This window comes from Megascapheus bottae, chromosome 8 (genome assembly GCF_031878675.1).
Source record: "Megascapheus bottae isolate mThoBot1 chromosome 8, mThoBot2.hap1, whole genome shotgun sequence".
Taxonomy (NCBI): Eukaryota; Metazoa; Chordata; class Mammalia; order Rodentia; family Geomyidae; genus Megascapheus; species Megascapheus bottae.
Genome location: NC_143516.1, coordinates 46,279,137 through 46,306,059, shown reverse-complemented (window position 1 = coordinate 46,306,059; position 26,923 = coordinate 46,279,137). Strand labels below are relative to the sequence as shown.

General features: G+C 34.6%; 1 protein-coding gene across 5 annotated transcripts in view; it reads right to left on the bottom strand.

Annotated features, from left to right (window-relative positions):
* Fbxl4 (F-box and leucine rich repeat protein 4) overlaps window positions 1–26,923 on the bottom strand; it is a 69,196-nt gene that overhangs the window by 37,368 nt on the left and 4,905 nt on the right. For all 5 annotated transcript variants that reach the window (XM_090338393.1, XM_090338390.1, XM_090338392.1 and 2 more), the window contains 5 exons: window positions 20,875–20,993; window positions 19,701–20,282; window positions 14,499–14,844; window positions 9,410–9,654; window positions 844–1,057 (listed from right to left, as the gene is read on the bottom strand). In XM_090338393.1, coding sequence (XP_090194519.1) covers window positions 844–1,057; window positions 9,410–9,654; window positions 14,499–14,844; window positions 19,701–20,212 — 1,317 coding nt within the window. In that variant the 5' untranslated portion in view covers window positions 20,213–20,282; window positions 20,875–20,993. The remainder of the gene's footprint in view (window positions 1–843; window positions 1,058–9,409; window positions 9,655–14,498; window positions 14,845–19,700; window positions 20,283–20,874; window positions 20,994–26,923) is intronic.

Sequence of the window (26,923 nt, the reverse complement as noted above, 5' to 3'; positions counted from 1 at the left end):
ATTAGCAAAATGAAATGCAATGAATGTACTTCTAAGTAAACTCCTTGCTGAAAGAACATTGAAAGAATGACAACCTTTCCTTTATATAGTAAAACACTCTAGAAAACTGCCCTGATAATATCACTACTATTAGTTTAAGTTCACTATGTTCCAGGTACTAAGTAATTTTACATAGTTCTCACAATGACCCAATGAGATCTGTACTTTTATTACCCTCATTTTAGAGACAGGGAGATACTGCATTCCTTGAATGCAGTATTGGTCCACTGTAGTGGAAAAGTCATAGGCATATCGTTCTAGAAAAAGTATTCCTTACTCATTCACTTAATAAATACTCAATAGATAGCTAATTTTTACTAAGTCCTATTCCAGATGGAAATGTGGTCATATTAGGAGACAGATTATAACCAAAAACAAAAAGAGAGAGACAGGAAATAGAAATAAAATTGGGTGATACAACAGAGCTAAACTAGGAAAGAAGTCACTTTCTGTGAGTATTTGAGAAGCCATTGGGAATAAGGAAGGAAAATGGGAGAAAAAATGTGGGAGGGGATACCAATGTTTGACAAGAAATGCACTCACTACCTTATATATATAACTGTAACCCATTGTAAATCACCCTGACAATAAAATTAAATTAAAATAAAAAAGTGGAATGGGCTAGAAAAGTAAAAATGTAATACAGTCTAACTCAAAAACAGTGGAACTAGCTTTAATCTTTTCTTGTTAGATGATAACACAACTTTTACTTTAAAAATCAGAAATCACCTTAAGGATAATGAAAGGCAACTAAATATTCAGTTGACTGTTAGGCTAGGAAAAATGCAAATAAGTTATTCTTACCTCTACTTTAGTTCGATAAAGAACAAGTCGTTTTAGGCTGCATAATTTGGCAATGTGGTTGAAAGCTTGAGGTGGCAGTTTATCACAGGATGAGAGATTTAAGTCCTGGAGATTTGGACACTTCTCTGAAATAACCTCCAAGCAAGTTTCATTAAGGAAGTGGCTGCAAGACAGTTCAAGACGTACCAATTCAGATCCGCAACCCTTCAGAAACCTGTGAAAACAATACTCCATGTGAATTTCCTAAAATTCAAACATATTTTTGTAAGAACTTTGAAATTTCCATCACCTCTTAACAAACATGTTTAGAAAAAATGTATTTCTATTGGAGAAAATATAATTTGTTTTGCTTAAATTTCCATTCACTGCATACTAAAAGATTCATGGTTAGGCTAAAATAAATCAACCTGAGAAGATAAAATGGATTTGTTCTGTATAAAGTCAGATAATGCTAACTAGAAAATTAAAAAATCAAAATATATACTTACCTGTAACTTATTCCTGAGATGATAAAGCGAAAAAACAAAACTCTAAGCTCTTAGAGAAAACTTTCCACTAAAAAGTGCCTACTCAGTACTGGGCAATCCATTTTTGTACACTGCATTCAAAATTACAGCTTTAGTTAAATGATCTCAAAACATTCAAATAGCTTTTTCTCAATGCAGAAAATATCTAATTGGTTTAAATCCATGGTTGTGATATATTCCCTGTAGGTGTTACTATTTAGTGACTGGCCTGCTTGCTATTGAAATTATTATAATACCTTCAATTGTAGCTTCACATGAAATAAATAGGAACAATTTGAAATGAAGGAAACAAAATACTTACCATAGTTGGAAGAAAAACAGTTCTGTGCATAAAATATCACCTGAAAACAATCTAAAAGTAAATATGAATCTAGGAGCATCTGAATCTATGAAATTTTATTAGCTAACTAAGCAAGTCAAACTTTAAACAGTGCACCAATTATTCCAGTCTGTTTCTCTTGACATAACCTTGACATCTGTGCCATGTCAGCAGTATTAGCACTGTTAATTTATGACATAGCACTTTTCTCACATAATTTTAGAGACTGACAAATATATATACAAAATATAGTTGAATCAAATCAGATCATTTCTGTAAATAAAGGAACATTAAACTAAAAGTGAAAAGACAGATTCCTCCCTTACTACTGCCTAGCAATGTGTGACGTGGAAACAAACAAGCCTACACCCTTGTCTCAGCATTTTCCCTGCTGTAAAAGGCAGACTTGAACAGCACTGAACAGCACCACCATGTTGCCTAGTGGTTTTCACTATCAAACAGTATGGGGATGCAGTTTGCAAATGTCAAAGTGCCCAAAACACATTAAAATATAGGTTAAATACTAACTAGCACACATGTAAACAAATGACAAAAATAGCTGTTACAAGGTTTCATTATTGCAAACAACCCAGTAGCCCACACATCTTATTTTACCACCAAACTATTTTTTCTTGAGTGGGGGGAGCAGATGGCTTCAAGACCAGGGGCTTGATGTCTAGGTCTAGGCAATGTCCCCTAGCTCTTTTTGCCCAAGGCTATTGCTCTACTACAGGAGGCACGGCACCACTTCTAGCTTTTTCTGTGACTAAGTGGAGATATGAGTCTCATGGACTTTCCTGCCTTGGCTGGCTTCAAACAATGATCCTCAGATCTCAGCTTCCTGAGTAGCTAGGCTTACAGGGGTGAGCTACCAGTGCCAGGCTGAACATCTATTTTCAGTTCATTACAGCTTATATTCTATTCTCCCTGACTTCAACTTTTCTTTTAACTACTAAATTCAATAGTCTCTCTTCCTCAGTATGTATATTATGTGATTTGTTTTTGACATTTCACATGACTGCCTACGCCTTCCTTAGAAAAGTTTTGAGTAGAGCAAGGACACCACTTCCTTGTGTTTTGTTAGAATCACCCTGGGTTTTTGTGTAAACTAACTTCAAGTATTAAGAATGAAATGAGGAGAAACACTCCAATGTTCAGAGTAGAAGAGAACACACTGGATTCAGGTTGTAGCACCGTATGTGGTGGACTACTTAGTCAGTCTAGATCTGGACCTTCTTCAAAGGGAGGAATATATGCCAAATTATGGCATATTTCTATCTCGCTGAAATTTTCTTTTATCCTGAATGTCTTTACTGACTATTATTTTTACATTGGGTTTATAAGCTACTTCAAATCCTTTGGCAGTTGAAAGAGACCTTGCTGCACACACAGTACTTGGTGTACTTGGTATGACATCAGATATGTAAATCCATTTAAGGATAGTCAGTTGAGTGAATGAGCTTTTCCAGTTTCAAAATTCATTCATAAATTAAACTTCCCCTGTTCTTGAACAGTGATTAACAGTATTTTTTTCTTAATAGGTTCAATCTATTCCCCCAAAATATGATGAAATTAATACTCTTATCTTACACTTACTATGTAACTAATAATAGTGAATTCCTTATTTATAAGCTAGCAATATAAAAATGGATAGTGTTATGAGTTAAAGAATATTCTATTTTTATTTGATAATTCTAACCTTATTTATATATTACAAAAGTTAAATGAGAATATTAATGCTCTTAGAACTGAAAGCTTTAGGCATCTTATCTTTTTATGGCCTTTATTATTTGGCAAAGCACTTTGATCTACATTTCTTTTTCATATCTGACTTAGAATGACTTGAAATTCTTTTTTTCCTTTTTGCTTTCATTATTGAACTTTTCTCCTGAAAAGAATTTATAGAGTGGTGTCAAGCCAGTCACCAGGAAGCCAACTGTTAAGAGACAGAAGAAAACTTCCAAGTTAATTTAATGAATGATAGACTTGCAAAGTACAATAAAGGCAATGACCATAACCATACTGCCTTCTGAATTTTTTCTTCTTGCCTCTCAAGGTTTTTATAGTATGCATTTTTACTCAGAGCAGATTATTAGGTCAATACATGAGCTCTTCCTAACTTCCAAGTTCTGTACTGATTCCCTTTATAAAATCTCCATCCCAAGAAAAGAGAAACAGCAGCTGACTGTGTAGTTGAACAGAAACCATGTCTTTCCTTATTGTCCCATGGTTACATATATGGTTATATTCTTATTCAACTAGTAATTCATCTCAACCATGGAGTCTCTCAAAAGAAAAAATACAGTTTTTACAGTTTTTATATTTTCTAAAGCCTACTCATTCGACACTATGAAGTCTCATAAAGTATTTCTTGATATTGAAGTTTTTATGAAACCTAAGTTCAGATAAACAATCCTGAACTATGTCTTCTGCTATGAGGAAAAGGAGTCGCTGGAGAGAGAAATGAATTACTTATCCTTATGAGGTGAATTAATCTATCTGAAGGAATATAAGTATATAAGAAGTAATTTACTAAATGGTAACTTTCACTCTAAAATAATTAACATCACATAAATGAGTGATTTAATCTGAGTTGACTCATCACAAAGTAGAAAACACTAGTTCTTACAACTTGCCTCAAGTATAAAGGGGATAATTAGATGCAAATATCTGGCTTTGGATTCCTAATCTTATACTCTGTTCCCTGATCTTACTGAGTTCTATAAAACAGTATATTTAAGCTAATTTTAATTCAAAATAACTTGGAATAAAGCTATTTAAAAAAAAACAAAACTTGGGCTGAGAGCATGGCCTAATGGAAGCATGTATAAAGCCGTGGGTTCAATCCCTTGGAACCACATACACAGAAAAATCTGGAAGTAACGCTGTGGTTCAAGTAGCAGAGTGCTAGCTTTGAGCAAAAAGTGTCCAAGGACAGTGCCCAGGCCCTGAGATCAAGCCCCAGAACTGGCAACTCCCTCACCACACCAAAAATAAAAAAATTTAACAAATTAAAAAACCACTATCTACCAATGCTAGAAATAGTGGGAAAGAGTATTTTACAATTTTCTTTCAGTTGACAATCTGATGAACAAAATATAAGAGATAGGCAGGTAATTAAATACATATTTGAATGGGGAATAAGCGCTTTATACTACAAAACTGCCAAAATATCTAATAAAAGTTCTTGAATCTAGAAACAATCCAGGAATATTTCAGGGGAAAAGTGAATAGAAACTAAAGATGAAAAAAAAACTAAAGAGGAGTAGAATGGTCAAAAATTAAAAAAAAAAACCAATATAATTGAGGTAGAGATCAGGATAATTCTTTTAGCATAGTGAAGAAAAATGGCATTGTTAAAAGTGAGCCTAGACTTTCTGAACAGAATTATGTGATTTAGCACAAACAGACAAGAAGGCAATTAAGTATCCAAGAGAACTGTATTACAAAAAGATATTATAATTGGTGTAATTTCAATGAGTAAAGAAATAAATGAGCAGTACTTGGGAATAAACAAACCACAAATCTGTGGGTGCTATAGGATTTTAATAACTGGTTAAAAGTTTTAAGTTCTCTTTATTCCAATTTAATCTACTCCTTGGCTGTCCCAAATAACACAAATTTCTAAAAGTTCTTTAAAATTTAGTCAAATAATTCTAACTTTTAAGGCAAGACGGCACTAAGAGTAAAACTACATCGAACTTTCCTGAAGACCTGCTCAAAAACAAACAGCTCATCATCACTTCACTGGTCTCTAGTTTTAAAATACACCTTTTCCTTAAAGTATTATAAATAAGTCTTCTTCACAGTAATGAGCATAAATAGACCATACTTATTCATAGATTATTCATTAATAATCAAGCCATGAATATTTATTGTTTATTCTGGGAATGCTGCCTACAAGCCATAATAACTGTCAATTCAGAGTCAAGTCAAGGGGGCCCACAGCAATCAGCAGGCAAAACTCGAATATGTCCCCACCCCCTAAATTTTTTCTCTCCCTCTAAACTTCCTCTTCTTAATAAAAACAGTGACTATGCTTAAATGAATGCTAGCAAAATTTATGATTTTACTCGCTGATATATTACAGCAAAATACGGAAAAGTTAAATTTATGTATGCGCTTTTGTGATTATTCAAACAGCCCCACAGCAACTAACCTGGGTGAATTGAAAAATGTAAGAGGAATTGCTAGTGAGAAAGTAGACTGGAGCTCTAAAGTAGATTAGAGCTCTAACTTTGCAAAAGATGATCTTTATCCATTACCATTCTAAATTTTAAAAGACAGCACTGTTGAGTTTTTTCTCGCTGTTTCTTCGAATGAATCTGAGCAAGCTACATAGTTTTTTTTTTTAATTGGATGAATGTCACCTTGACATTTTCTTCATTGCTGTCATGATCTTACACTTTGCCCAGGAAGCCATTCACTACCAACACTTTCTTTCATCGTTAGTTACTACCCTGTTTTACTTACAAAAATATTAAAGGGGAAATGTTTACATGTTTATCTTTACATCTTTATCTTCTCTATACAAGCAAGGAACTACATCTTATATCTCAAATATGTTACATGGCCTAAGGGATATGTAAAGGCATAAAAGCAAATAATAAATTAACAAAAGACAAGTAAATTCTTCAACAATAGAAAACACTGGGGAAAGAGCTGTATGAGTAGTTAAATATCTAAAAGGTCTTAAAAATGTAAAATACAAAATAATTTTCACTAATACCACTTGTTCTGTCTAAATATTCATTTTGCTGTAGTTTATGAATAGATATACTCTCAATATTCAACTATAATCAAATCTGGTTCTCCTTGGTTTATTAGAACAAAAATTTAGAGAGCAAAAACTACTTGTTGGGAGTAAAGAGAAGTAGAAAGGACTAATTGGAGAGATCCAGATAACAGCATAGAATGGGGTGTTAGCATGCTGAGTATTTTGAACTAAAGGACACTAGACAGTCTCAAAACAGGCTCAGAACTTAAGATCTCTTTGACTTTCCTACTCCCAAATCTCATATCTTTAAGAATTCTTTTTCCTCAAAGACAGATCATAGAAACTAGATCTTTGCTTCCCAAAAGCAAGCCACAAAGACTAAACATATTATTCTAAGCTTCCCATGTTTTATTGCTTAAGAGCTATCAATAAAGAATTTCTCGGACTGATACCTGCCCAAAAGGTCATAAGGCCAGAGGAGTCCTACCCCATATTCAGAAGGAGGACACACTGTTGCAGAATGGACAAGGTGAATCTGAAGAGGAAAATCTTGCTAGGCTTCCCCACTGAGTCTATACAATTAAATCACACACTTTTGGTCTAATTATATCTCTACTTGCCCGTCTTTGTTTCACCAAACCTAAGTGTAATATCAGGTAACTTCTATTTCATCCCTGAGTCTTCACTCTGAAGGTTCTTGTACCATGTAAAACTGTGATTAAGTAAACTTGTTAACCTTTTTTCTTGTTAACCTGTCTTTTGATACAGGGGTGTCAGCCATGACCTTTACAATAGGAAAGGGATCACTATCTCTCTGTACCTTCAAAGGTGTTCCACTGGGCAAATGTCACTTTTCTAGCAATAAACCTTGTCCCATGGGTCTATTTCTGGCAGAAAAGAAAGAAACCAAGTACATCCAAGTTATGCTGTGGGCCAGTCCTGCTTGTTTGTTTTAATTTGATGTATAACTGGACAATGTCAATGTCTTGAACACACTGTTACCAATGCACACATTATGACTTCATTCAACTCTAATCGTATCAAATATTTCTTTCTGGAGGTATGTCTTTGTTTTCATTATCCGAGCCACTAAGAAGTAAAGATCCATATACAAAGTTCTAATTTATAGATAACTATACAAGAATGCATTCACCAGGAATATGAGTTCTTTACTTTTAGTTCTTAAAAATAGTATAAAGCACGGAGGGGGTGAGGGGAGGGAAATAGGGACCAAGACATGAGAAAGGGTATCAATGTTTGTGAAGTAATGCACCTTCTCTCTGGTGAATATAATGTAACCCTTCTATTAGTTGCAATAAAAAATATATGAAAAAATAGTATAAAATAATATCCAGCAATTAAGAGGCAAGTAATTTCCCCCAAGTTTCTAGTTCATTATATAACATCAGGAAAATGATGAGATCATATAAAATATACAATGAGAATCACTATCATTGAGGTTAAGAGAAAAACACCTGTTTGTATCATAAGAAAAATTACTGTGGCATTACTAAATGAATATGCACTTATGCAAGCTTTCAAATGTTTAACAGGTGACATTTAATAGTTAGGAAACTAAATGTTTAAATAGAAAGGAGCAGAAAACACCTGGGCAGGTCTGCAAGTGTGGTCGTCTAGTTAGCATGCAATTGCATTTTCAACATAATTAGTTTAAATGAGCTTCTAAATTTGGGTGATGTATTGCACATGTAATTAAGATTTAATTAAAAATGTTCTGTAATAAATTGTTTTCCATTTCTGACAAATCACATTAGAGAGGTAGATTTTGATTTGGAAATAGTTTTTTGTTTAATGTGTTAATCATCTGTACTGTAATGAAGAGAAAGAAAAAAAGGAGTTCTGTTGAAAGTCACTTGAGATTTAAGAAATAAGAGGTGAATAATATAGTTTCCCTTCTTGTAATTATGAAGTTTAACTGAAGAGGATGGGAAAACTCATTGGATTTTACCAGGAGAACCATTTTATTTTATTTTATTTTTTTCATTTCAATTTTTTTATTTAATTAATAGAAGGGTTACATTATATTCACCAGATAGAAGGTGCATTACTTCACAAACATATTGATACCCTTTCTCATGACATGGTCCCCATTTCCTTCCCTCCCTCCCGCTCGTTTGATTTCCCCCTTCCCTATCCAATTTCAAATAACCAATTAAGCACATATAAAATATATCAGATAATGGTGAAATATTGTAACAACATGAGATAACCAAGGGATAGCAAAAGAGATGAGAGATAACTTAGTACATAAAGGACAACAATCACTCATTATATGGCTTTTGTTTCCTTATCCTGGAGGTCCTTACATTTAGTGTCATACTATAAGGCCTTATGTCTCTAGATTTTGTTCTATTGTAGATCTCTGCTAGGAGAGCGCAAGGTTCCTACTGATTATGACAAATGAGGGAGACTATTGGGCCTATGTTCCTTTGAGTCTGGTTTACTTCACTTAATATGATTTTTTTCTACATCTTTCCATTTCCTTACAAATGGGGCAAAGTCATTCTTTCTGACAGCAGCATAGAATTCCATTGTGTATAAATACCATATCTTGTTGATCCACTCATCAACTGAGGGGCATCTGGGTTGGTTCCATATCTTTGCTATGGTAAATAGGGCTGCAATGAACACCGCTGTGCTAGTGGATTTAGCCTGTCCTTGTTAGCAGAACCATTTTAAATAGTAGTTGTATTTCTATAAAATATATAGTACACAATTTTTTTTGCCAGTCCTGGGCTTGAACTCAGGGCCTGAGCACTGTCCTTGGACTTACTCAAGGCGAGAGTTCTACCATTTGAGCCTCAGTACCACTTCTGGCTTTTTTCTATGTACGTGGTACCGAGGAATCGAACCTGGACTTTGTGCATGCTAGACAAGCACTCTACCACTAAACTCCCAGCCAATTAAAATTTTTATTAGGAAAACTCTGACATAACAAGTATAATATGTTTATGAAAGCATACGTCTACATTTTATACTAACCTGCTAAATCCGGCAACAGAGATGAAGCCCCTATTGCCAGTCCAGGATAAATTGAGCCATTGGACAAGAGTGCATCGAGTCTGCAGAAATTCTAGAGAAGTGTCATTTACTTTTGCCCAGTATGGTTGCAAATTGAGGTGAATGTATTGTAGAGGATCACAGCAATGCTGGTTCAGCAGTTTGCATGTCTGTGCTAACCTACACAGGTCAGGTAATGTAAGATGGTTCAGAATAAGTTGAATGAGCTACACAAAAGAAAGAAAGAAGTTAATCAAGAGTGAAAAATAGTATCATCTTATTAAGCACATAGTGTGGTCTAATAAATAACAATGTCACTTATAATATTTTCTTATAGTAAGTAAACTTACATTCACCAAAATAATCCAAATGGAAAGAACCACAAATATTACAACAATACTGCCTTTTAAGATGGCTGAAATATTCAGCTTATGATGATAACTCATTTTCTTAGGATGCAAAGGTATTTTCACAATCTGTTGAATAATAATCTTTTTTTCAGATTCATCATTTACTATACGCCAAACTTTGGTGACAGAAGAAAACTTTCCACTCTCAATATTCTTACAATCCAAGGGAAATTTAGTATACTTTTAGATATTACAAATCTTATTTAGATAAGAGAGGTTAAAATTTTAATGTAAGCATTTTGCTTTTATTCTGTAATTATTCATTAACATCAATAATCTTCAATTTCTTTCAGCTCAGTATTAGTTTCAGATCAGAATTTCACTGATTTAAGCCAAAATATTATAATGTACATTGTAACAACAATTTCTATGATCCTTAAAATAAATTTAAAAGATTGTTTATAAAATAGGAACCTTAGCAGATTAATAAATACATTATACATTGCAAGGTTTGGGGCATTCTTGTTATTTTCAATACTTGAAATACTTTAATATGTTTGTATATGTGCTTATTATAATAATATAGAGAATATAAATCAAAACTAGTCCAAAAACTGATGAAGATGTTCTACTTGATCAAATCTTAATCAGGCTTATAGAGCTTTTTCTAGGTTCATCTATGCACTCCCTTATAAAATCCAGTTTTAGCCCACTATTTCTACCTCAACAAGACAAAACAAAACACCCTGCTAAGGTAGTTCAGCCCAAATTAAGACCTGATCACTTGTCTCTAGCAAGAATTGTTTTAGCTCAGTTTAGCTCAAATCCTCTTAGGAATGTTCTTCTTAGTATCTTTCCATCTACTGATTCCTAACCTGTTCACTGACTTGTTCTCAATTGCCTATGATGTATTTGCGGTTGAGACCGATCTTTCTCTCACAGTGCAAAATCCCATTCAGTGGTATCTATCTGTACAACTATTTCTAAAACAAATTTCATCACTCACATAACCCTGTTGACTTGTAAAATACTGCACAAATAAAAGACCAAACACTGAAGAAAGGTAGAAAATAAACTTCTTCTCTTCCCTCAATTCTAATATTCCCTCTCCCCACAGGTAAGCACTGTTAACAGTTTTTCTAGTATCTTCCAGATAAATGTTTATGAATGTCTTAGATAGGTATCTATTCTTAGATAGGTACTAAAAGAATTTGCACCTGTTCAACATCCTTCTTTTCTCATTTAATAATTCACACTGTAGATCTTTATCTACAAAACAGACTCACTTTATTCCATTTTGCTGATGTGACATAATAACTAGTTTCTTATTGATGTATTTTCTTCTTTTTTCCTATTGCAATATCATTTTGTGTATATTTTATGTATGTATATATGTTCATTTCAGAAAACTTTGCAAATAAATCTTTAGAATAGATTATATGCATTTAAAGGTTTTGATATAAGCACAAAATTGCTCTTCTGAATGTTCCATCAATTTTTGTATCAACAATCGGCATATAAAATTATCATTCACCTACATACTAGACAATAATGACATCAAAACTTCATCATTTGGCAAAGCAAAAATATGAGAAATATATAAAACAATTTCTCCCCTTCTTCTGCTCCTTTATAAATATTTTAATTTTTTTCTTTTTTTTTTTTAACCAGTAATGGGGCTTCAATTCAGGGCTTGAGCACTGACCCTGGGCTTTCTTGAGGCTAGAGCTCTACCACTAGAGCTGCAGCACAAATTCTGGCTTTTCCCATGTATGTGGTACCAAGAAATTGAGGCCAGGACTTCATGCAGGGTAGGCAAGCACTCTACCACTAGGCCAAACTCCTGGCCCCTAATTTTTTCTTAATTACAGAAATTTAGTTTTTGCCAAGGGAGTTGTGAATGTGTTCTGGTTTCCCCATCAGTCTCTATTATACAGTTCTACTATGTTTTATGTCCATGAATTATTCTATTTTAACAGTGTGGGTAAAATAAATTCTTTTCTAACTGAAAGTTTTAGCTGTATTTATTGGAATATACTGCTTGACTACAAATGAAAATTAGGACTAACACCAACCCTCTTATTTTTATTTTTCAGAATTTTCTTGATTATTTTAATGTTTTAGGTAAATTTTTCAATAAAAAAAATTGGAACTTACTGAATATACAGTTACTTTGAGGAAATCTAACACCTTTGTTTTACTGTGTCTTCCTACTAAAGAGCATATAGTATGACTTACTGTTTAACTAATTTTTAAGCTTCCAAAGAAGTGACCTATTATCCAGATGTACAGTTTTTACTGCTTCTAAGACAGATCTCAGACCCCAAGGAACTACATTATCAGTGCCCCATGCTCCTCCCTCCCAATTCTTCTTCCCCCCTCCCATTGTCTAAACTGTCTTATCATTTCATACAAGTTAAGGTACTGCCGCTATAGTAAAATATGAAGTATTCATCACTTTGGAAGGGGACTTCTAGGTTGGCTAAATTTTGGGTATATCAATTTTTCATTAAAAATGAGATTATATCATCTTTAGCAGCACAGTAGTTTTCAGTGGGAGACAAATGCTTGGCTCCATTCCCTGCACCTCTCCCAGGATATCTGGAAAGGGTGGGGAAAGATTTTTGGAAACACGTAACTAAAGACTACTACTGGCATTTGATGCCCTGGAGCCAAGAGTGCTAGATACATGACTGAAAAACTCCTGTGGAGACACACTAAAAACAAGACTTCAGACTAGGTATTTAAAAAAGCACTGAATATTCTCTAGCCACAAAATTATAGTTAAGAGAACACAGACTAGCATTGATTCTAAAAAAATTCAATGTATATCCTACAAAATTAGGAAAAGTAAGGAAAGGGGTGAGAAGGAAAATGATCAATGAGAATATTGACAGAGGTCACACTGAGATGCCGGGGCCAACCGGCAGCAAACCAGGGTTCGCAGATTGGGGTTCCTGAAATCGGGGGCAAGGACTAGGAAGAAAAAGAAGAGAGACAGACACACCGGGTCCGGGATGTCCGCAGTCCAGGTAAAGACTGCCGAGACTGCCGCGTTTATTTTCCACTCCCGCTTCTTCCCTCCTCCAGACCCAGGGAACCTCCAGGTGTTACATTCATATGGTAATTCTCAGGTCATTTACATAGAATAGGGCCAGAAAGCAATAAGACAATAAAGCCATCCTCTGATGCAAGTCAAGGTACAGTTTGATTCCACTCTGGCTCCCAACAGAGACACACTAAAAACAAGACTTCAGACTAGGTATTTAAAAAGGCACTGAATATTCTCTAGCCACAAAATTATAGTTAAGAGAACACAGACTAGCATTGATTCTAAAAAAATTCAATGTATATCCTACAAAATTAGGAAAAGTAAGGAAAGGGGTGAGAAGGAAAATGATCAATGAGAATATTGACAGAGGTCACACTGATTAAGAGGTGTTGTGTTTATAAACTGTTTTGTTAAATAGTAATCCTTTTGTACAACTGAAAGATAGTAAAAATTTATCTGTAAGAACAAATGACACTTAGGAAAACTCCAGACTATTTATTAGTATAAGCATTCATTCTATTATATTATTTTTCTTTTTTCTTTTTTTTTTTTTTGCCAGTCCTGTGGTTTCAACTCAGGGCTGGAACACTGTCCTTGGGCTTTCTCAAGGCTAGCACTCTACCATCTGAGCCACAGCACCTCTTCTGGCTTTTTTCTGTGTATGTGGTACTGAGGAATAGAACCCAGGCCTTCGTGCATGCTAGGTGAGCATTGTACAACTAGCTATGCTCCCGGTCCTATTTTCCTTATTTTTAATAGCACATACTCTTTATCATAAAGTTAAAGAATATAAAATAAATATTGCCTATATTTACATTGTATAATTATAAACTTAACTGAAGTATGCTTTATTATCTATTAGCATAGTTATTATTTAATAATAATATATACTTCATAGTTTACCCCAAACAACTAAAATTAGTAGAATACAAAGTAGTGAACTTCATTAACATAATTTTGTCTACTCTTTTTTTCTTTTGCGGGTCATGGGGCTTGAACTCACCCTGGGCGCTGTCCCTCAGCTCTTCAGCTCAAGGCTACTGCCCTACCCTCAAGCTAAGCCCCACTTCCCATTTTCTAGAGGTTAACTGGGAATAAGAGTCTCAGGTCTTTTTGTGCTCAGACTGGCTTTGAACCTTGATCCTCAGATCTCAGCCTCCTGAGTAGCTAGGATTACAGGCATAAGCTACTGTGCCCAGCTTGTCTACTTTTTTTTTGGTTGATTATGAGGTTTGAACTCTGGGTGTGGGCGCTGACCCTGAGCTCTTCAGCTCAAGGATAGTGCTGTACCACTTGAGCCACAGGAACACTTCCCACTACCAGTTTTCCGGTGATAAGTCTTTCTAGGAGATAAAGTCTCTGGGACTTTCTTGACCAGGCTGGCCTTGAACTGTGATCATCAGATCACAAGTAATTAGGATTATAATCCTAATAGGCATGAGTCACTGGTACTGCCAGCTTGTCTACTTTTCCTGAAAACCAAAATATTCAAGGCATTGGAGTGCATACACCTTAAAGCCGCTTCTATTCCTGATATCTATCAATAATTATTAATATCTATTCCTGATATCTATTAATAACTAATAATAAAACTATTAATAACTAAACAGTTAAAAACTGAAGTGTCATATTGAATATTGGCATAATATACTGGATATTTTTAGCTTACCTCATATGGTAATTTATCAAAATATCCATTATTCGGCCCTTCCCTTAGGGCAGCACTGTTAAACTTTTTGTTAAGACTGTCCATTCCACAATTATCCTTGTCTTCATAGTCATCATCTTCTAGATCATTCATGTCAATAAGAGAAGTCTTGAGAGAAAGTAGTGGCTTGTCCTTCATACCATGTAGCACAACTGCATCTAATTCAGTGTAATAATCCAGAAGAGAGCTATTTACTTCCAGTCGTATAAGATTTGTGGGAAAATTTATCTGCTTAATACAAGGTTTAAACTGGCGAGCCTGGGAAGCATTCACCTTCGTAGGTCTCTCTGACCAAAGAGTCTCCCATCTGCCAAAGAGAGAAACTACCCTATAATACAGTTTAAAATAAGATCTACCAGTTCCTTAGAGTGATGGCCTATGCCTAATACTATAGAACACGAATACCACACAACACTATAAAACAAAAGCATCAAAAAAGGTGAGCAGATCAAACACAAGAATCATTTCTAAGATATGAAAAAATTTTAAAACCAAAGTATCACAGATACTATTATTTTAATTACTTTGCAGTTCCCCCCCAAATGCCTTCACTTTTTAAAAATATATTTTATTGTAATTAAGGGTTACATTATATTCACCAGATAGAAGGTGCATTACTTCACAAACATTGATACCCTTTCTCATGTTTTTGCCCCCATTTCCCTCCCTCCACCACCTTCCCATCTTGTTTTCCCCCCTTCCCTATCCTATTTCAACTAAACAAATAAACATATATACAATATATCAGATAACAAGGTAAGACACTGTACCAATAGGAGATAACCAAGGGACAACAAAAGAGATGAGAAATAACATAGTACATTAAGAACAATCACACATTACATGGCTCTTGTCAATTTCAAGACTAGAGGCAGAGTTATCTGAAGAACAGCATTGAGTTTTACAGAATAAGTAAACCTTAAGTGAGAAAGCCTAAGAAATCCTAAAAGCTCAAGATAAAGCTCTCTTATTGCATATCCTTCACTGTCTGTAGAAGCAAAACTGATCATTCATGCCTCACAAGGGTCTTCTCCAGTTTTTCCATTCCTGTTACTGGTTTCACATAAACTCAAAACTTTCATGTCTTAGTGGGGCAGTACTAGGGCTTGAAGGTGGGGCCCTGAGTTTGCCAGGCAAGTGCTCATGAAACTCTTTTCATAAACTTACTTTCAAAACTTATTTAAAGAAACTTCATTACATAGTACCAACAAGTATTAATATTCTGATACATATCAAAATTAACCACCTCTCTGATATTGCCTTCTAACATGGTGGAGAAAATTTGAAATATCTAATTATTCATGTTGGGTACCAGAATTTAAAATTTTATGTCAGTGAATATGAACATTTTGTCTCTTATGTTACAAATTACTTTACAAAATGCTCACGTGAATAGCATTTAAGGATGACCACTCAAAACATTTACTTAAAACAATCTCTAATTTTATTCTGAGCCATAATTCCTCGATTCTCATTGATTAGTCATTAATTACTAGTAATAATAATGAGGTTTTTAATCCCAAGAAAAGTATTGGTTCATTTTTCTTGACAAAATTACCTTCTAAGATCTAAATAAAAAGTTGAGCTACCATAAGACATTTACAAACTAAAATAGAAAAAGAATGTGAAACTCAAGTCAGAAATTGAAATAGTGGAAGCCATTGCACAAACGATTACCCTAATGGTCGTTAGACCAAGAGGGGAATATAGGGCCAATCTTGGAGGAATGGCACTGGTAATTTCTACTTCAGTGGCTCAACAATAGAAGACAATCAGATGAAGCAGGAAAACAATAATGTTTAAAGCTTATTTCGGACTCTAAGAAATACTTTTCCTGCAAATAAATTCTTCAGCACTTGATAACACCAAAGATAGGCAGAAAACTGTAGGCTCAAAATGACAGGCTAGGTATAGCCCACAAGTTCCTACACAGTGTACCTGGTGGAGGTCTCTGTAATTAAATGTGAAAACGGATATATACTAGTGCACACACACTTACACATGTGCATATAGACATATTCTTAAAATCTACTATTTAATTCAAGACTCTGTTCATGCTAATTAATTGCTACAAACTGAGGTTTCTTTTATGAAGTAGTAATGATAATAAGAGATGTTACTATTTCACTTGTCTTTTTAATGTCTGCATATTTAGCAAAGTAAACAGCCATAGACAATCCTGAGTTTCTTAATTTTTGTAGACAATATTGTATGTTTTAGATTATAATGGCTGGCTTATCTCCCTGATCACTTATATCCCCTCGTCAGTTCTTCTGCACACTCTCTAGAAATTCACTTTACTTCTTAGGGCTGGAAGCTGCAGAACTTCTTTGGGCTCCTAGAGCTTCTTCACCCAGAAAGTGATATGCACCAAAAGATTTTTAGTCCCTTTTATCACCCTGCCAGTCCATCATTGCCTAAAACTGATGGGGGCAGACAGACTGCTATAGGAGAATAAAATGTCAAATGAAATTGCATCCTTGCCTGACTTCCTTTTCTCTGCTATGAATTACCAGTAAAGTAATAACATTATTCTCCTCAAGCACTACTTTAATAAATAGCTGCACAGCAACAGTAATTTCAAGGTCTGCTTCTGAAAAGTTTAGATACAAGATAGCTTTAAAATCCTAAATCCTGAAAACCACTAGTTGAGACCTTAATAAGATCTTCTGCAGCTCTTAATAGCTTATTCTCTATGCTCTTGGATTTTTCTCACTTCTTCGAACACTATGTTCTCACCTTTTCCACCTTTTCTACCAACACTGGAGCCTCCTTCATTTTCAGTGAATAGATTATTTCTTCCCTGTGCCCCACAGATCAAGTTCTGCCCTTGGCTAGCACATGGTCCCTACGATCTGACAGTCCTTTTTCAGGCTGGCTTATGAGTGTAGAGAACAAGAATCTTACTCTCTGTTTTGTTGCTGACAGTGAATTGATAGAAAAGCTGTTTAATGAATGTCTTTCATTGTCTAAATAATTTCTCCAGAATGTCAACAATTACTGAATCTGGGCAGAAGAAATATACATGGTATTGTTGATAACATCAAATCATATAATTCATAGAAATTTATATATACCTATCCCTATACTGTAGCATTGGTCTGACAGCATTTTTCTTAAAATTTAATTGTTTCTAGGAAATAAAGCTAAAAGTCAGAAAAGCAAATTACAGAAACATCTGTAAGTGGTATTTTTAAATTAATCACAATCATATGTTAATAGCTTTGGCAAACCAATAAATATGATTTATACTCAAAATCAGTTAGGTGGTCATTAAGTTTAAAAGTGGACTAAAAACATTGAATGTTTCATAGCTCTCATCCCCACATCTATTCTGTTTAGAGAAAAATGTGAGTATCCTTTTAGATAATATGCAAAAAAATGATAGTATGGCTTTTAAAACAATTTGCACATAAAAGAAGACACTGTCCAATTTTCCTCTGGAAGGGAAAATCTGTACATTAAAAGATACTGAGTTTTGATGTGCTTTTTAAATAACCCACTTACACCATTACACACAATAAATTATCAAAGTTGTTCAGAAAGGAACAAGTAAACAGTCTCAAACCTGAGGTGAGCTGTACTCTGTATTTTTTTTCCAGGTAGGTATACAGATGTTCACTCAGGACTGAGAACAGAAAACACCCAGGAAGCACTGTGCGCTAAGGGCGGTGGTCATTCTCTGCCCCAGTTCTCCTACACTGGCAGATGGGGTCCCATAGTTCATGGGCATCTGTTAGTGCCCATGCTAGAGTAAGCTCATAGGACAGACAGTTTTTCCTTTGTACATTATTCACCAATGTGACCGCAATACCTACAATGCCCAGCAATAATGAACACTACAAAATTTAACAAGTGAATTATGATGATAAAGGGTCTAAAATCAGAGATAATCAACAAATAATAGAAAAATGGGCAAATGTTATAGTCAGATAGTTCAAGGAAAAGGAAATATTAATGACTTAAACATATGAAAAGACATTCACTTTGAGTGTTAAGAATTTAACAGTTAACATTGACAGTTTTTACCAAATAAGTTGTAAAAATAATACAATTAACATACTCTGTGGGTAAGGCTTTGCTAAAACACATACATCCTTACATTATCAGCAAGAACATAAGCTGGTACAGAGACTTAGGAGGGAAATCTGGTAGTATCTATCAAAATTACAAATGTGTATACATTGGCCAAGCAACCCTCCGAGGAAGCTTATCTCATAGATATACTAGAGCACAGGTGAAGCCATGCTAAGCTGATTCATGTACTAATGTTTATAATAGCAAAAGGCTACAAGCTGCTAAGTGGCCATCGATTGGGGACTAGTTAATAAATGGGGGTATTTCCATGCTATTCATTACCTGTAACTATGGGAAAGAATGAGGAAGCTCTTCTTATACTTATAGGACCAGATGCAGTATGTACTACTGATGTAAGCAAAACAATGTGAATAGTATGTTTATTTTGTGAATAAAACTAAAAATGGAACTTGTGCCTACTTATATATGCATAAACTGTAAAACTACAAAGTAAAACTGATAAAAAGCTGTTTAGGGAAAATTTAGGTCCTAGATATACAAAGAACAGGATATATACAAAGCCGCAGTATGTACTTAGATTAATGGTGTATGTGATTATAGCACCTAATTAAATAATATTATTTTTTAAAACTGTAACATTGAACTACAAAAACAAGAGACAGAGGGGGAGGAAACATAAGAAGAATTCATGAATTACTTAAAGGAATTATTTTTAAATACATATGCTTAGTACAGAATCATCTACTTCACACTAAAACTAATCTTTCTATTACCTACTTTAAAGTATCATTCTACAGGCCAATTTTGAGTTGTTTGAAGTATATAAAAGTAATAACATGACTCCTATTTCAAAATGTTTTACAAGTCATATTCCTTATTAACAGTTCAGACTGGTCCATGGCCCTGTTAGCTCAAATTGTGCTTCCATTTATGGTAAATTCTGTGTGATAAGCAAATAAAAATCTGGGAATTATCATCTTTTCCTTGTTAGAAAATTAAGAAAAAGCTTCAAAATCAAACTTTATGAAATTATTTAAGAAAATGCTTCCAACAAAAAAGAGATTAAAACAAAAAAGAAGTATTAAAATCACCAAAACTTTTAGGTTATTGAAAAGTGAGTCTTACCTTACTTCAGCTGGGGGACTTGGGGAATAGGGATTTGCAGAACAAGCAAGAATTCTGATGACTGCTCCAGGATGGTATGTCTCCAGAACATGAACAGCTGTAGGATACACCTGTTGTTCAAATGTAAGTTCTACATAGTCCTGGCTCTGAAAATTGGGTGGTGTCCTCTTGAATGGCAAGGAAGCACTTGGACACTGATCCCACCATGTTCCATATGTTCGAAACACGGCTGTCTGAGTAAAGTCACCAGAACTTGGGAATACATTCGGTACACCTGCCAAGTTCCACATGGTGTAGGACATACTATTTTCACTTCCGTAATGAGAACTGAAATCCACTACTTCTTTGGCATATTGGACCACCTCTGCGTTGAGAGGGGAAGTCCGGCTGTTTGATACTATAGTTCTATGGCTGTTCATCATTTCTCCTCTTGTAGCTGTCATGGCTCGGCGCCGAAGGCACATATAATAAAACATAGTCAGAACTGTTAACATGGGAAAGACTGGTGACATCTAGTCGTGAATTATGAAGCTTCAAAAGGTCAGGTGTCCTCAGTAAGACGCATGAATTCTGAAGGATGTTCTAAAAAAAATGAATGGTGTGGTGAAGTAAAATGATTTAAATAAGCAGAAAATGCATGATAAACTAACAAAGTAACTTTACCTCTAGTATAATTTCCCAGAAACATTGAAAAAAAGTTAAACTATAAAATACACTAAATATCAAATAATGCCTAATTTTATGTCAAAAGGGAAACAAAAGTGGTATGAAGATGTATGAACCTCAAAGCCCCATATTATACAAAATTATAATATTTATTCAAGAACTACCAAGTTCTTGAACTTTGAAACTTAAAATTATTTAAAATATGTGCCAAAACCACCAAACTGTTGCTGTAAATCAAAAAGAGCTTATACATTGTCATAACTTCACACTTTAACAAATGAGTTCCTGTTGTTAATTATTCTCTTCCAAACATGCTAAGTACAGATTTCACATTATGGGAAAATAGTTTTGTGAGCTGACAGTTAATTCAGACCAACTAAATTAACTGCCTTACACATCACAGATCACCAGACAGTATTTAATTTATAACTCTTAGCATTATTTGTTAGGGCGGTTCTTGGTTGGCTGGCATCTGGTTGGATGCCAGCAACTCTTGGAAATCACTCACCCCAGATAGAGTGGTCATGGGACACACAAGGGAAATAACAAAAGTTGACACTCATCCATGTGGCCTGAAATTTGCATGCTGCTTTTAGGTATAAATGCTGAAATGTGACATTCGTTTATCTATAAGACAAAAGTTTTAGAAAACACTTTAATTTCTAATCGGGAAGCCAAACATCTCCAAATTATTAGCACACTGCTACTTATAACACATACAATTTTCAACTCAAACAACTTGTATTTTTTCCCTTAAAGTTGTATTTAAGCATTTTTTGTAACAGAATAAAATACAAAAACAAATCCTGTCCCTAAAGACGTTATAGACGTAGTCTTTTGTTTTTGTTTTTTTAGACCTATAGTCTTGTTTCAAAGTATGCCTGTAGACATATTTTGCTTTTAAAATTCTGGTTTATTCTGCAACCTGTGATAATAAAAAAAAAGACTCCAAGAGACCTGAGCTTCCCCACATTCATATACAGCACAGCCCTGGCCCTTGTTCTTACTGACAGAGGCCTTTGGTGATTTAAGGCTCTCCTAAGGTGGAGATCTCTTCCTATACAACCCAGAAAACACAGCGGAGTTCTAATCACACTTCATATTTTTACTTTACGTTTCCATTGCTCTATTGTTTCTTTCCTAACCATTTCATTCTATATTATTAATGATACTACACCAAATAACATTGTATTTGTACCAGACCTAGTTTCACTAAGTTATATGTTAGGATTAAGGTTCATTAAAAGGAGAGTCCAGTGAAACATTTTCATTTCGTCAAGCAGTCTATATAGAGTAGGTGCAAATTAGCTGGCTTGATAGAAAAACAGTGAGAAAACAAATGTGTATGAATGTCTTAATTTTACATTTTACTACAGAGTCCTTCTGCCTCTCAATGGCAACTAAGTCCAAACACACTAACATGTTACCAACACATAATCAATGAAACTCTAGGTAAAAGGATAAGCTTGAAACGAGAACATACACATATGAGAAAAGAAGAGGAAAGTCAAGAGCAGGAAGCAGTAGCCGAAGCTAACCTGTGTCATGGAATCAGTAATTAGTTACAATGGTTTCAAGTAAATCTGTATGGGGATATTATCTCAAGACACAGGGTACATGGAAGGACCTTCATAAAGCTAAAGCTCAGCAAAGATCACCCTATCCACAAAACCTAGACTGTAAAACTTAGCTCACAGCCAGGATGCTATATGATACTAACTGAAACAATCCAAGGAAAGTCACTAGAGAAAATCCAGATGTTCTCAGGTCATTCATTTGTGGTTTAAATCCTACCCCATTCTGAAGTCCAAGAATGGAAAAAAGAACTCAGTTCTTAGCTGGTACAATATTACCATGCAGCAGGTATAAATGTAAACTTCTTTGCATGGATATCTAACAGATTAAACCCTTACAAGATTCATTACACATACTACTACAAAAATGAATTACAATGAAGTCAGGGAGTAGATGCACCGAAGGAAGGTATTTACATCCCCCCCCCCCAAAAAAAACAAGAAAAATAGAACAACCTGAAATTTCTGGAGAAGAGTAAGAAAGTAGTTTTTAAGACAGTCAACATGCTGCATGCTGACACTGGGTAGAAAGAGAGGACCTTGGGACATCACATCTCAAATCTTCCTAGGTGGGCACAATGTCTTACACCTGTAATCCTAGTTACTCATTAAGCTGAGATCCAAGGATTAAAGTTTGAAAGTAGCCTGAGCAAGAAAATCCCCGAGATTATTTCCAATAAATTACCAAAAAAGCTAAAAGTGCAGCTATGGCTCAAGTGGTAGAACATTAATCCTGAACAAAAGACACTTAGAGACAGTGCCCAGGCCCTAAATTCAATTTCTCAGACTAGGGGAAAAAAAAAAAATCTTTCTACGTTCTTAAAAAAAGTGCTAATTAAGCAAAACAGTGTAATAAGACAAAAGATCTATATAAAATAAGATACCATTAGTCATGTGAGCATTCATAACCATTCTTGGCAAAAAGAAGATCACAACAAGATGTGAAGTGACAAACAACCAACTTTATAACTGTTAGCAAGAACCAGGACTTGTGTGGTAGCATCCACCAATGCAGAAGTCAGTACTGTCCATGGACTATCTGAAACACTGCCAAGGCACAGAAGCAATATCAACATCCCAGGAGGCAATAAACATCTCAATGGGTGACATACCAACTGCAAAAAGATCCAATAATTCAATCTTACAAAGAGAACAGGATTCAAAACAAACAATTTTTCCCATTTGGGACAAATAAATATTAATCTGGAACATTAGGCTTTCCAAAAGGATGATCATTAAATATACCTTTAGGGAGACATTTTCTTTTCTAGTTCATTCAAATAGTTACCTAAATTTTAAAGTAATAGATAAAAATGGTCTTTATTTGTGGTTTAACCCAATCACCTGCCAAAAGCGACTATGAAATGGAAAATTCTCCACTGACTCACTGAACTTTTATATGCACAGACAATCAAGAAATACAAACAACAGCAATTTCAACTTGTGCCTTGAGACTTTCATATTCCTTGGGAAACCACTAGCTTTATATGACATGATTTTATTATAATACAGCTTTATTTTCAACCACCTCTTCCATTTTATAAAATGTTTAGCGAAGTTAAATAATACAATTACAGAGAAAGCAATAACAGTGGAAAAGCAAAATTAAGAGGTATAGACAAGGGAGAACATATGTTTACCACTGAGATTTGGAATGAGATGGGGAGTCGATGAGGCGGAGAAAAGCAGGATGGCAGGAACTGCAGAGAATGCATGAGAAGAGGGAGAAGCAGGAAGGAAAAGGATGGCATGAAATACACTAAAAGAAGCCACAGAATAATCTAGAGTTGGAGCACGGCAAAGGCGAGGCTCATAATGAGATAGAAGACCTAAAATTTTTTTTAAAATTCAAAGGAGGATTCCCAACTTCAAAGTGTAAGATATGAAAAAGGTGAAAATGATAAATAGGCCCACATTAAAGATAAGTCAAAGCACAGTAGATATTTGCAAAATGAATGAAGAGCCAAAAGGAGATTTTCGATGGCTTTGCAGCAAATTCAGAAGACTACAAATTACAGTAACAAACAAAATAGAATAACAAATAGAATAAAACTTTCAAAATTTTAAAATTGATCATTTCTAATTGTATTGATACTGGCCAAAAAAGACTTTGGTCAAGTTTAAAAATCCAAATATATGGGAATGAAAAAAGGCAGAACTCTATTAAGAACTGTTCCACCTAATACCTCTTTCCTGCCTATTCTCAGGATGCTTCCACACTATCACATAGTGTCATACCCTCTAGCCTCCCTCGTGCATACATGTCAGTCTCCTCCTGGGTCTACTTCTTCCTCACTCTTCTCAAGGACATAAAGACAGCAAAAAAAAAAAAAAAAAAAGGCTGTCTTTTGGAAGCACAATATACAAGTTTTATCTCCATTCACTTCTCTTTGCCCCCTCTCTTTCACTTCTATGTACACCCAACTCTTGCTGCAAACCTCTCAGAACTCCAAATATGTCCTCAACAGCTCTGTGACTTTGTGCCTTGGCATCTCTAGGCTGGTCAGAATTTCCTCGCCCCTCCTATACATTTACCCTCTTACTTCAACATCAGTTTCCATCATTCCTTTGTACTTTGTTAGATAGATATCAGTGCTATTTCTTACCAGTCAAGATATTTATACATTCAGAAAACATGTCTTAATTATAACTATACCCTTAGGGCCAACAGGACGCTAATATATGCCCAATAAGCACTTCTTTCTTCGATGGAAACTGACCAAAAGAATCATAATAAACTTAAATAAACACAGAAATGAAACCAGTGACTCTTCAAGACAAGGTACATGTAGGAAAAAACTTCCATATCTTGATACAAAGAAAAAGAGAAAGAAAATGGATGATAAAAATGGAAGTACAATGGGTAAGAATCAAATGTATGAACTTCTTTGAAGCCATCCAAGACAGAATAGTATCCATATTGAAATTTTACTATTCAAAGAGAAGGTAAAAAAAAGTGGTGATTTCTCTGAGTACAAAAGCAGCCCTTGAATATATAAAAGAGAAACGACTCTGGCCACAAAGAAACTCTGATTGAAATTAAAGAAAGATTCATGAAAGACATGATTGGAGAGGTAAAAGAATGCTATTTTCTCAAATACAATATATTTTTTTTAACACTCCAAACTTATAAGACCATAGGTTGATTACAGAGAACTGGAAAAACTACAGATGAAAAAAATGTCTTTTAAAAAGACCACACTTAGGAGGAGGAGGAGGAGGAAGCAGGAGGACAGCAAGTTCTAGGCCGGAATGGGCTATAAGGAGCCCAGACTCCACAAAATTACAAAAAGAGGGAAGAAGAAAAAATAACTTAAGAGCTAAGAGAGTAAGAGTAAAAAAGGTAATACTGTCTGTACTAGATATGCTATAGGGGAGTAAAGACCCACTGTTAGCAAAAGCATCCTTTTTCTTAATTACAATTATTTACATTCCAATTGTACTACATGCTTAAAACTAACAGATTAGAAAAATTTAACACTGGGCATGGTATTTTAAGACATTATTATATCATTTTCTTCTATGCAAATTCTCCAGTTAAATATTATTACAATTTATGTTTTAACAAGGACTACTATGGTTTTGATAAATGTCTCTCAAAGGCTTGAAGGGCTGGTGGGGCCTGGTGAGACCCAGTTGGATCATCAAAGGAAAGTCATATTTTCCAGGGAGACATCAGGACTCTGGCTTTCTTCCTTTCTCTTTGTTTCCTGTCAAGAGGTGAAACAGGCCTAAGTACACCATTATTACAATGTACTGTGTCACCACAGACCTAAAGTAACAGGGCTGAGTGAAGAGGACTGAAACCTTTGCAACTCTGAACCTCAAGAAATTCTTCTTAAGTTGGTTACTTCAAGTTTTGTTAAAATGACAAGAAGATGACTTAACAAAAGCCCAAACACAGGTGGACTTTCTAACTGAACTCTTTGGATCACCATGGAGAATAAAGACTTTCATCTAGTTTCAGAACTTCTTGAAAATCTGACGAAATGAAGCATAGTAAACCAGGATTTAAAAAAAAAAAGGTAAAGGTAGAGGAAAAATTCGAAAATCACATGAAAACTGTACTCTCTTCTAGATGGCAACATAATGCTCAAAAAAAATGAAAAAACATGATATAGAGTCCGGAACATAGAACTCTTCAAAAACTAGTACTGTACCAAAGAACAAAATGGCAGCCACTAAGCAAGAGGTGTCTATAAAACCAGAGTACAAAGAATTTATCAAAAAACAAGGACCAGTACTCAGAATTTAAACTAGGAACTGGTAATTAGTTCAACAGAATCTGTTCTTTCTTCTCTATATTTCTTCAATATCTAAACTTCTGAAATACTTCACCATCAAATATTGGTAACAAGCAGGAAAAATGAATTGGATTAAGGGACTGGTGATTTCTTAATGAGACATTTGGAAACCCTCTTCTTGCCCACAGTGCTATCTCACACAGTGACAAAAGTGGACAGATTTCTAATTATCAAACTATCTTAGATACACACACCTTCCCATTATAATACCTCATTTTACATTTTTTAATTGTTTAATGTTGGGTAGGAATGAACCATCTTTTGGAAAGAACTGAGTTTAAACCCCTTCCAGGCTTATAACATACATTTAACTAAAAAAGTAAAATATTGTGCCAAATAAAAATAGGGTACATTTAATTATGTGTAAACCATAGTAATGATGTGAATTTACTGTAGCCAAATAATGCCTATACATTTCTGTACACTAACATGGAGAACATCTAGCAAATGAAATATAAGGGATTTACTTATGATGCCTAAGAAAAATCCAAATGCAATATTATATACAAGTCTGTGTGGTTAGTCTTTATAGTTAAAATAAGAATTAAGTAAAATGATGGAACATTATTAAACTAACTTTGAGGTACATTTCTAAAATGCACCCTGGTACACACTGGTAATAGCTATGCCAAGTCCTAATAGTCACAATATGTAGTGTTGTACCAAATTAACACAGAAA